This window comes from Pelmatolapia mariae, linkage group LG17, assembly GCF_036321145.2.
Source record: "Pelmatolapia mariae isolate MD_Pm_ZW linkage group LG17, Pm_UMD_F_2, whole genome shotgun sequence".
Taxonomy (NCBI): domain Eukaryota; kingdom Metazoa; phylum Chordata; class Actinopteri; order Cichliformes; family Cichlidae; genus Pelmatolapia; species Pelmatolapia mariae.
The window spans coordinates 15,793,811-15,806,457 of record NC_086242.1 but is presented as its reverse complement, the minus strand read 5'-3'; the positions used below and the strand labels follow the sequence as shown (position 1 = coordinate 15,806,457).

The 12,647-nt window shown below is 40.7% G+C and overlaps 2 protein-coding genes across 2 annotated transcripts; both read right to left on the bottom strand.

Annotated features, from left to right (window-relative positions):
- Window positions 1–85: 85 nt before the first annotated feature.
- LOC134615916 (protein mono-ADP-ribosyltransferase TIPARP-like) lies at window positions 86–2,719 on the bottom strand. The gene is made up of 6 exons (XM_063460599.1): window positions 2,426–2,719; window positions 1,878–2,371; window positions 1,587–1,752; window positions 1,288–1,475; window positions 881–1,150; window positions 86–533 (listed from the first exon to the last, which is right to left on the bottom strand). Exons 1-6 carry the CDS (start codon window positions 2,717–2,719, stop codon window positions 86–88), a joined length of 1,860 nt encoding a protein of 619 aa, XP_063316669.1.
- Window positions 2,720–4,600: 1,881 nt separating this feature from the next.
- trim35-14 (tripartite motif containing 35-14) lies at window positions 4,601–7,303 on the bottom strand. The gene is made up of 7 exons (XM_063501248.1): window positions 7,249–7,303; window positions 6,613–7,066; window positions 6,344–6,439; window positions 6,003–6,233; window positions 5,894–5,916; window positions 5,688–5,806; window positions 4,601–5,544 (listed from the first exon to the last, which is right to left on the bottom strand). Exons 2-7 carry the CDS (start codon window positions 7,033–7,035, stop codon window positions 4,997–4,999), a joined length of 1,440 nt encoding a protein of 479 aa, XP_063357318.1. The 5' UTR covers window positions 7,036–7,066; window positions 7,249–7,303; the 3' UTR covers window positions 4,601–4,996.
- Window positions 7,304–12,647: the final 5,344 nt, after the last annotated feature.

The window sequence follows — 12,647 nt, the reverse complement described above, 5'->3', positions numbered from 1 at the left end:
ATTCGTTAACACTTTAGGTTTTCTTGCAACTGGAACACGATTTTTGTTGAACAATTAGCGGCTGAGGCCCCTGTCCTCATCCTCATTAAATGTCTATCTCTTTGGGTAGGTTTTTATATTTGATTAGGTAGTATGGGTAGCACTGACAGCTATCAAAAACAACAAACATGGTGGGAAGGTTCACGTTGTCAACACAGGCGTCATACAGACGATGCTGCTTCTTCTTGAAGGTGAGCTTGGGTGGACGGCGGTAGTGGCTCTTACCCACAGTTACCTTTCCCACCAGGACTTTGGCAAGGAACATGTGGCAAACTTCATCTGGCCCGAACTGGGCTGAGAACATGTGGGAGAGGGAGGCAGCGGTGGCAAAGTATGTGCCATGACCGTGGGAAGCTCCGTTAACCCCGGCCACTCGAGGGTCAAAGTTGCTGGTGCAGATCTCCTCTGAGGCCTCTTTGGTGGTCCCATGGAAGAGATGTCGCTCTAAACTCCCGGTGGCCTTTCCATGCTGCTTCTGCATGTATAGCTTTTGCCTGTAACGAGTTGTGTAAGTGTGGCATGCATATCACCATGAACAACAACAAGATTTTGTGATATTTTATGCTTTAACTTCCAACAAAATAATTATTTGAATCCGCTGTAAGGAAGCCATAGAACTGTCTAGAAAAGTAAACAATGGATGAAAACAGGAGGAAATAAGCATAGACCCTACTACTAGCCGAACCAATGCTTACCCATGTTACAAATGTATTTCATCCAATAAATGACATTTAGAAAAGGACTTTCCGAATATCCAAATAGTTAATAAGGACATCAAATTTCCCTCCAATATTTCTTAGTATTAGTCATGATTAAAAATTGAACTCAAACTTAGCCGGACCTTTGGTACTTGTCCCAGTGGAATAGGTTCTGGACCTGCTGGATGCTGATGATGTCCACCTTTGTCTCAGGCATGCTCTCATTGAAGAATTCTTGAACCCGTTTATAGGCCGGAGTGCCTGTAGGAACATCCACTAGACTGTAATCCTGCTCTGAAGCCCAACACCACGCCGGAGGGTACCAGGAACTGAACTCCTCCAGAGGATCTACACTAAAGTTGGCCTCAGGAGGATTACTGTCAGGTTCCGCTGAGTCAGGCAGGACTCCTGTCCTGGGTGTTGGGAGTAAATGGGAAAGGGATGGGAGAACATCATGATATAATTTTAAAGGAACAGAATCTCATGATTTTAAAAGAAAATGTAAACAAATGCAAAAAAACAAAAAACAAAAACATCTCAGGACACCAACTGCAAGTAAGGTTTCATAGAATCCAGAGAGTGGTAGGCGGGTCTGCAGCGAACGCCTCTCTGGAACCCTGTGGCGACGTTGGTCTGGGTCATGGTAGTGAAGTCCACCTTATACTTCTGTGAGCCGACACTGAAGAAACACTCTGACTCCTTCTCGCTCATCTTTTTTAGCAATGTAGCGGCCACGCTCTATGGAGAAATGAACCAGTTAAAAAATAACAAAACTGGTGGGGGTTTTTGATGTGTTGAAAATGACAGAAAGGAGTAAAGAAACTAGAAAAAAGAAGGAAAGAAGATCACCGTGTTGTACTCTTGCCAACTGATGTTCCACCAGTAGATTTTCGATTGGCTGGCAAAATGAGGGTTCTTGATCTTACTGTTAGTGTTAGATAGTCGCCTGACTCCATCATACACGGAAGAGTCATCCAGTTCCATTGAGTCAAATTTCAAAGTGTAGCGTGCATTCCTAAAGAAAGTGTTCTGAAGTTACAAAAAGAATCCACAAACTTTTGTGATTTTTGTCTCAAAAAAGCCCATATTTTTATTTTTTTAATTTGCAGACTTTAGCAAAAGATCTACCCTGTTACTCACCCATTTTTGAGGCAAATGGCATCCTTATTGACGTCGCAGTACATCCTCTCCAGCAAGACCTGAGAGCTAGGAGAAATGTCCACCCACTGGCGGTTGGCAACACACCACAGCTGCCAGTGAAAGGGATAGGGAGTGTGGTGCATCTTACACTTCTCCCCTGCAGAACACAAACCAAGGAGGAAGTCGTCACAGATTTGGATGGTGGAGCAGCCTTTTGTGTGAAATGAGACAGGCACTTTAGATGGGGTTTCGGTGGTTTGCTTGGTAGGGGTTCCACTTGGCGTTTGGGTGGAGGATATGGACCCTTTGTTGACAGGAGCAGTAGGCTGACTGGTATGCTGGGCCTGGGCGATAATGACCGGCAAGGAGACAATAAGTGAAGTGGCTGGAATAGGACTTAGAGGGTGTGACACAGACTGTGTGTTTTGGGGGAAGGTAAGCAGCACACAGGAGCTGCTCTGCGATGCAACATGCTGCTGAGTGTGAGTGATGGGCTGAATGTGGATCTGAGGTTGCAGGATGCTGGAAGACAGCCCTGCAGTCTGCACCATGCTGGAAGAGCTTTCACTCTTGCTGGGAGCAGAATGCTTTCCTTTCTTAGAGGTCAGAGGTGTTATATTAATGCTGAGGCCATAGGGCTTGACGGTCCAGGTGATGTCAGCCTGCTCGGCTCTCAATGCCTTCCACACTGGGAGGCTGGTGTCGGCGTCAGAAGGGATTTCCAAGAGGAGGAGAGACGGGCTCAGAAAGGTGACTTTGGAGGACCTGGACACAGGTTCTGCAGCCTTAGCACTAGCAGACAACTTTCTCTTTGTTGATCTGGTGGATGAAAGTCCAGCCATGTTGGACTTCCTAACCAAGAACAATTTTAACAATTATTTGTTGCAAACTGGAACAAACACAAGGTTATAGTGACGTAGAGACACTACAAATGAAGAGAACAGAAATTTTAACTAGCAGTTACTGCCATGAAACTCCCCAGCTTTTGAGATTTGATGGTTAAGTTTTAAAATAATTGAATAAATGCACTATTTTTCATAGTTTTGAACAGAACTAAAGCCAGCTCTGTAAAACTTTTCTCCAGTCACTTTAATACCTAGACCCACTCAACTGCTGCTCACCACAAATATCTACTCAGCCAGTCACACAGTAGCAACTCCATGCATTCAAGCAGCAACCATAGTTTACAGCCAGACAGGCCAATCTGAGAATTTCTGAAACTTCAGATGTAAGAAAGGCAAACAAATAAACACTTTTAAGAACAAACATGAGCATCTTTGAATTCACAACACACTGAACCTTGAAAAAGACCACACAGCGTCACATCCAGCTAAAAATGAGAGACTGAGGCTACAATTTACATGGGCTCACCAAAGTTGTACAATAAAAGATTGTCCTTAATTTATGTTGTGAATTCAGATGGTACAGTCAGAATTTGGCATAAAAAACATCAAGGCAAGATGGAGACAATACCAGTGCCTCAGGTGGAGGTGATGTAAAGATGTGGGAGATATTTTCTCGGCACACTTTGGACCCATTAGTACCAGTTAAACAATTATTTAAAGGCCCGGCAGGTCTGAAGGCAAAACAGCTTTCCACAACATATCCTCCTCTAAAGAACATAACTGAGCCTTTACAACACATGACTCAACCTGCTAGCTACATACACCCGTAGCAAGGTACTATGACTAGCTAATAAGACTTTTAACGAGTTTGGCTTACATTAACCGTGAGTCCGCCTCAGGCCTCTAAACTTTGCTGAATCAAAGTTGCAGGAAAAAAAAGAAGCTTTTAGGTATATGCCTTGAAAACCCTTCTTTATACAAAAGACGGTCAGCTTCAATGCGCCAGGCTGTAGAGTTCAGAGGGAGGGGAAAGAGAACGGTGTGCAAAGGCTGTTCATATACCGAGAAAAAAAACCCCACTAAAAATGAGAAAAAAAATTAAATGGATACTTTCACTGCATTTTGAACAGAATTACAAACAGCTGATACATAAAAACAAAATTTGAAGCTCAGCATATTCTGTCTTTGTGATTTTTAATTCAAAGACAGGTTTTCTGAAACTCTTTCAAAGTTTTTCTTTGGACATTTTACTCATTTTCAGTCCAGTCCTTCACCCTGTTAAGGCATACAATACTGGCCTATGAATCATTCAGGCATTAAATAGCCACCTAACTCAAAGAATAAACCTGTGTTTTGTCTACTCATCACGGTCAACTTTAAATTGTATCTTTCGGGACTTTATTACCAGCAGCCTGTTCCAAAAACAGACATTATGTTCCGTTTTATTTATTTGAATCTACAAAAACACAAAAGAAAACAGTTTGACAGCCATAAAAATAGTACTTTGGATCAAATTGGTGATTTCCAGAGAGCTATTATGCAAATCCGTGGCACATGTTAGCATGGTGCGCAGCGTGTAGTTAAGAGAAAAAAAAATGGAAACTTGAAAAGTGGATGACGAGAGCAGTGTCAGACCTGAAAACTATATACAGGAGATGAACTGTATCTGAAAATCATGCCCTTAGGAAGCAGGTAATAAAATCTAGCAAAGACAAGACGTCGCATCTGACCAAACATAGAGGCTCACCTCACACGCTAAAGAAAAGTCTTTCTGACTGCTCTCGGACTGCAGGTCTATATCCAGTAAGGACTGGGTGGTGACTCATCATCAAGGGAGGCCACAATACTTGCAAATATTTTATTTGTAAATTAGCACTGTAAAACAAGTAGTATCTGCACATAAAGCACATTCGATGTTTTTTCATACATTAGTAGTTAGGAATACAGCTGGGCACCAAAATAAGGGAGGAATGTGTAGACACTGACATGCTTACTCATTTTTAAAACTTACATACAAGCAATAAATCTGTACTATTTTTTTAAACCTCACAATTTATATGCTGATAATAAGCAAATGAATAATTTATAAATTATTAGTGCAAAAAAAAAAAGCTCTAATTCAAGTTACCAATCACTGAATCCTAAGTACGTTGATCAGTGTGTTCATTGAGTTTTAAATTAAGAAGAGCCCAAAGAACATTGCATTGAACCAGGAAAAAAAGAGGCAAATAATCTGACATTTAATTTGATGAGTTTCTCAAAGTCACAGAGTAACTAAGTTGCACTTTCAATTACACTCAGGGCAACTTCCATTGGTTCAACCGTCAAAGGACATTGCTGACAACCGACCCAGAAGTAAGGAAAGACTTTCTCACTGATGGCCTGTTTGAAGGTGTAGATATGTGTGTTGTTGTGCGCGTCATAGAAAGAAACCTTGCCCTTGTCACAGTCCAGCTGCACTCTGATCTTCTGCGGGTTCCTTTTCAGGTTTAGTCGCGTTAAAGGAGAGGTACCCGCAAAGTACATCTTGTGGTAGAAGTACACACACAGGTAGCCGTTTTTCTGGACCGAAGACACTTTCTCTTTCCTCTGGACAGATTCTTTAGCCACGCCGACAACCCACGCAGTGTTATCTCCCACATTCACATCCCAGGTACGCCTTCCTGAGGTGAAGCCCTCCGAGCCCAGCACACCGGTGTCGGGGTCGAACCTCTCCGGGTTGTCTGGGAGCTTCTGTTTCTCATCGCTGTCACAGACGCTGGTGAGGTCATCTGACAGAATGAGCCATGGGGCAGCAGTGTTGGGATCCAGAGTTACTGGAGCTGAAGGAAACATGGCAGATTGTCAGCTGTAGTTACTGTGGCTGTAGTTCAGTCAAACATCTCAACCTTTCCTCCACCTTGGGAATTCATGACAAACTCCAGCTCAGAGTTTAAATCAAGCAGTACATTAGGGTTAAACTCACTGTATTTGGCAATTTTATGCATCTTCTCCCACACATAAAACATCAAAGAGCCAACATGTTTGGCCACGTCTATGAGTGCTCCTGGAGGCATAACGGGATCTTCAACAGGACAATCAGCACTGCAGAAAACACACAAAAAAAGCAGGTTACATAACACATTATGAAAGTTAAGCAAAGAATAAAACAAATATTAAACTTTTCTTTACCTTAACAGAGTCCTCTTACTGTTCTAAAAGACAAAATTAAAATTTACTTTAGCATTTAAGGGGGAAAAAAATATAAAGTGTTCCTTCTTTAGTCTCATTTCAAACTTACATGAAGGACTGAGATGCCCTCCAAAGCCATCTCCTCCTCCAAAACTCTGATGGATTCGGACACAGATGCCATTTTTCTTTCTATTTCTTCAACCTTCTGCTTCATCTCTTCGCTCTTCTCCTCTTCCTCCCGCTTCAGCGCTTCCATCCTGGCGTTCTCTTCAGCGTGAAGGAAGTTGTGAAGTTTTTCAAACTCCTCATGGGTTCGCCTTTCCACAAATCGAGCCTGGACCTGTAAGATAATCTGCTTAAGTACGGCTTGGAAATCAGTTTATTGAGAGCCAATAAATAAAGTGACTTACTAGGAATTTTAACCTATAGTTTGACAGATTATCACCACACCTGAATGTAGGTCACAGTGTCTTCATAGTTCTTTTTCATTTTGTCAAACGCCTCCCTCTTCTCCTGCAGTGAGCTGAGAGCGGACTTCATTTTCTCCTGAGTAAATAATTCAAAGTAAATTCATTAGAAGGTTTGTTAATCTCGCTTTAGGCTTGTAACATCCTTCAACATAATGACTCATGACAGAAACTCTGTAAAAACTTAGTAAAGGAGCCCCAAGAAAGATTCAATCTCAAGTCCTTATTTGATCAGGAAAGTGAAATATTTACCTTCACATCCACAATCGCCTCACTGACAGGACAACATTCGTGCTGCTTGTGTTTTCTTGAGGTGTGGCAGACAACACAGATAGGCACCTTATCTGACAGGCAATACAGCTTGAGCCTCTCCCCATGATGAGGGCACAACTCCCCTGGTTCACCGGGCAGCTCCTCCGCTGTCTCCTCCGGCTCCTCGCTCTCATGTGTATAAGATTCACACAGGTTCTTCAGGGTGAGACTAGGAACGGGATCATCCACACTCTGGGTTCTGCACAGAGGACAGTCACGGTTTCGTCTCTGTCGACTCCAGTACTGCTGCAGGCAGGATGCACAGAAGCTGTGGCTGCACTTGAGGACCACTGGGTCTCTGAAGATTTCGCAGCACACGGCACAAGTGAGGTCCAACTCAGGGAGATAGAGCTTCCCTGCCATCCTGAGGCTTTGCTCCTGTTTTACCCTGAAACTGAAAGTAAGGGAGAGTTCAAGAAACTAAGCAAACACAGAGGAAGTCACTCCCTTTTTATACCCTAGTCAGTTGTTCCTCCTCATTTCATCCTGTGAAATCTGTGCATGCAAACCAGCCTTTAAATGCAAATGAAATAGTGTTCTGTTTAAAAAAACAAGGAAAGTTAGAGTGAAACATACCTCAAAGCTACAGTCTTGTAACAGCTGTATATGCGTAATGGTGAACACTTCCTGCTTCCTGTTATGCTGAGTCACTGAAAGGAGGCGGAGTCTCAAAGACAGCAAGCATTTTTAACCCTTCACTAACCCTGCAGCTCAGTCAGAATCAACAGATTACAGGCAAGGAAGAAGAATATGAGGTGTTTTCTGGACTAATAAAGGGACAAGAAAAACGATGACATAACATTCCAGTTAGATTTTCCATGCTTTTCTTTTTTTCTTTTTTGGTTAAATTATACCATTTAGAGAGAAAAAAATGCAGTTGCAACAAAAGGTCCCCACTTGCATTTCTGAATTGATTGCTTAAAGTACAGTCTGATTTTATACAGAAATGAAGCAATTAATTATTTTACTGGGTTGATCTTTGGGACCTCTAGTTATAACAGTTAGCCCTTCTGTATCTAGGTTAGTTCTGCCATTACTAACTGTGGGCATAATTAGGTTGTTTTGGCTGTTTCAATGTCACTGTCAGTTACTTTGTGGCTGTTTAATTATTAATGAATTTACCTGTCCAAAGATTACGGTCCTAGAAGTGCTGTGGAAAATCCAGGTGTTCCTTTTCACACTTAAGATTTGCCACATAGGCTTTTCAGAGAACAGTATTTTCCTTTGCCTTTACTTATTTCCTTTAATTACATCCATTCTTACTCATCATTATTCTTAAAGTCAATGAATGAGAAAAGATTTCTTTGAGAAATCTACCCTCAGGTTCAGTTTTACCTCTTAAGGCTGCAAAAATCACACCAACATCAAAACATGCAATCTCAGTTTTCCCAAAGAAAGAAATACATATGTAAACAAATTACAACTGCAGATATAATTTCCTTACAAAATTAATGTATTTAGAGTTAAACTGCATCTCCATCATATATACATTTGGTCTCAACCTAAAATATACAGGCACATATTTCTGTCTTTGCTACTTAAAATAACTGTATTCAAATGAATAATGATACTTATGTCCAACCTTTCCACGGCTACAGAGTACAAATAAATGACTGACATATTCAACATCAGAAAGTCTACCCGTAACTATTGTAATACCACCAGCTCCACATCTAAGCCTTGCCAAATAACATCAGATAAAATCATCTAATCTACGCATGGAATTTTCCAGTTGAAACTTGTGCGTAAATATTGTATAATTTATAAGTGTGTGTGGTGTGGCGGCTACTATTCGATGTTGTATGCCAAAAACTAAACAACCTACATCCAACTATCTTTATTGATTTAAACCTACCCACTTCTCCATATACAGCAATAATTGCAGCATTTTTATTAAACTTAAGTAGCCTCTTCAGACATTTAACATGAAAGGGTGCAATAAATGAAATGTCTTCATGTATCTACACCTGACCCATACACCCATACAGCAATGCTGGTAAGACCATCTGATCAAACAACTGTAACTGGGTTTCATCAGTTTCAACTCAGGTAAGATGCCAACTAATGAAAAACTACATTAAAAGTTTGATCTTTATATATAATAGCTAATGTCAGCTTCTAAGCAAATTATAGAGTAGAATGGGAATTTTACTCACTGCTGATTCATTTTCTGCTTGTTACAAAAGGTTCATTATAAAGTGAGTGGCCAAGGAGGTCATTTTTTCCCTGCCTTTCATTTATCAACAAAAATAAAGTAGTTTGTACCACACTGGTTTTCAATTTAAGATAATCTCATTTGATTTTCTTTGCATGCTAATAGGAAAACTGTGATGGTAATGTTTAGTCACACTCTTATTAAAATGCATAACAGTTCTGAAAGCTTTTCCTTAATTTGGAACAAATTTTTCAGATCTAATGAACAAAATCAAACACACAGAGACAAATAATCTGATCACCGGGGTTCTTGTTGCTTGATAAATGTGCCGAAGAACTTTAGGGCATCAATGTGTAGCGTGTCTTTAGCCCATTTTCCCCATTCTCTCCACTTCTAGTCCACTTGAATGCATCTCCAATCACAACGTGACTTCTGTGACTGTAATTTGAAGGACTAAAAATAGCCGAAACTTTTCGTTGTTTCCATGAGAGAGTTACAGCTCAATCGCTTGCTGTGAAGTGATCCTGTTACCCCACTCTGGTGTGTGATTAGTGGTCTGGACTCCTCACCAGGTCAGCGCTATAATCACTTGAGTTATTGTGAATGCTTTGGAAAGAAAGCACTTCAGTGAGTCATTGCATTTGGCTTTGGTCTGTATTTTAAAGCAGGATAGAAAGAACTGTTTTTAGAAATGTATGAACAAACCCAAGTGGCTACTAATGTTTGCCAGAAAATGATTAAGTTAATATTTTTCTTGAAATTGGTATTTAGTGGAAACACAGCCTCTTTTGCAGAGGCATGTAGGACAGATAAGAACTAACTTTGTAATTCAAAGGTTTTGCACCAATCCTAACACTGTACATACTTTTTGCCTTTATATTCATTTTAGAAATGCCATACAATGATATTTGCAGGCTATTATTGATAATTAATTACATTTATATTTCAACCATTTGCAAAACCATTGAACAGATTAATGTGTGGTTAAAATAACACTGATGGATATTGAAACAAAACAAGGTGTCTATAGCCATACGTGCCACTCTAAGAAATATAATAAACGTGCTCAAAAGTTTCAAATGCTGCAGTTGCTGTAGTGGCCACTAGAGGCTCCGTCTGAAAGCGAATCAACAGACTCCCATGGTGAAATGCCCAATTTAAACACATTTCAAAGCATATTTACAGCCTGGTACAAAAACAGCTTCTGTCTCCATGAATAATTTCCTCTTCCCCCCACCTTGATAACAACTGTGTTGTGGGTGATAATTTGTTATAACGGGCCTTTTGGATTTTGCTAAGTCTTGGCAGCTTTGTTAGGTCTCACCTGTGCTAATTTGAGATACTTGACAACTTGACTTTTTTGTGGTGCTGGAGCCTTACATGTAAGCTTAAAAACACATCTTGAGTCAGGGCCATTCCACACTGTACCTAACAGTATTTCAGCTTCTACAGTTTATGGTTAAATTCTCTACTGAAGCTCTTTTCACAAACACACACACACACACACACACACACACACACACACACACACACACACACACACACACACACACACACACACACACACACACACACATATATATATTTCACCCCAAGTCCAGCACCCTGAGGCTGTATGCTAAGCGGAAGGAAGGAGGCCAGGGACTAGTGAGCATCAGCACTACGGTCCAGGATGAGGTAGCGAATATCCACGAATACATCAGTAAGATGGCCCCAACCGACCGCGTGCTCAGTGAATACCTCAGGCAGCAGAAACCCAAGAAAGAGTTTTCGAATGACAGCAACATCAGAAATAAGGAACAAGGAATAAGGAGTGCAGTCCTAGGAACAGCTAAGATGCTGCACAGGACCCTCAAGCTCCCAGGGCTCTGGTAGAGGACCCGAGCTTGAAGGATAGACCGCCGGCAGAGGTGAGAGGGGAATTTTTTTTTTTACGTGTGTGTATGTATAAAAATCCCAAATGTTGAAATATATCTATATCCCAAAAAAACATAATAAATAAATACAATTTTTAGGCTACAGGTCCATAGCATGTCATTGATTCTGGATCATTTTGCCATTTGCACCCACAGTATGAAAGCAGAAGTATATGGAATATTTATACGTTCCTTGGGCGCTGTCATGGTGACTGTGTCGATTTTTTATGTAGACCTGTATTCCATGGATAATATGTAACACATTACATGTGCCAAGTATCAGATCAGAATCTAAGTACTGAAGGAAGTTTGAGTCAATTGTGACACCAGACAAAGTCAAAAGGATCACCAAGTTGTTACAGAAGGTGATTCATCCATATTTGTTCAGGTATTTTTTCCCCCTCAGCATCAACTGTCAGCCTACTTGTGTGGCAATAAACCCAGTTCACAGCAGCCATTTTAACATGTCATAGCAGGGTAAACATTGGTGTAATTGATAAAAATTAATTATAGCCCCTTCTATTTGGAATGTCACTATCAGTCCTGCGAGCCACCGTGCACAATACCAGGGGCCCAGCCAATTTAATGGAACGGTGCCATAGTTAATGTGTTAATTACATCCACATTTGGCTTGCAGTCACATGTCAAACCTGAGTGCTGTGAAAAGGGCCTATTTATCCTCAGGGTGCTCGAATGTCTGTACAAAATTAAAGGCAATCCACCTGACAGTTGTTGAGATATTTGAGTGTGAACTAAGCCGCTACAGCGCCTTGATTTTTTTGTACACTCGAGAGTCCTTTTTTCAAATTTTGACCCAGATATGGAGAAGGGGATTTTGCTGATTAGATCAACAACCTGCTGCTTGTCTGAGGGACCCCTGACTGATGGAGTACATGACTGAGCTGTCACTTTCCAGAAAAAAACTTAAGTATGAAGTCAGCTTTGGAAAAGTTACAATAAATTGTGAAAATTTTCTTTTAGCACTATGCTTTTGTAATAAGACTGGTAACACAGATGGTCTGTGTGCCAGCCATAAAGTTTCCAGCAGATGTTTCTGTTATTTTCTTCATTTCCAAATGATGGGATGTTTTAAGCAAAGCTGAGCTCACTGAGCTTCATTTGGCCACTAAAACATTTACAGTGTTGCAGTTTATTACAGAACATTGCAAAACACTATGTCTTTATTAGCATGGCTGCTCTCTAAATTATACTGTGGGTTCAGGGAAAGGTTTTAGTGCTCTGTGGACTTATGTGGCTCCATGTATTATAAAATGAAATTATATCCCTGTTATTTTGCTTCTCCATACCTCTTTACACGCCATATGCTGTTTAACAGGATATGGGAGAACATCTGTTTCATTTTGGCATTTTGGATGCATTTGCATTTGCAAGTTTGCTTCTGGTTTTATTTATGAGGAAGCTAACTTCTTTATATTCACATCATAATCGGCAGTAAAATCTGGCAACCTCTCACCAGTAACCATTTTAATTTATATTGCTGTAACCAATAAGCACCACTAGATGTCAGAATATACTCACCTATGACATCAAATAGCGTGCTGAGTACTTTAAAATACTGAACAAATGCTGCAGTATCAATGCAGAAAAGTTCATAATAGCATTGCATTAAAATGACTTGAGGCAAACTCACAAGATTCAAAAGATAAGATATAATCTTCTAGTCTTATCTGACCTGGATATTACTTTAGAAAAGAAAAACTGCTTTACCTCAGGATAAAGCAGTTAAACGCTCACATTTACCTGGATGTCACCCTTTGTAGCCTCTGCTACTCTGTAAATTGGTTGTCAGCCAGTGTGACCTGGGCTAATAGTGATTCATTATTGCCCACACCCAGCCAGTGTTCACAGAGAACTTCATCTGGGCTGAGGGGAAAGAGGAAGGG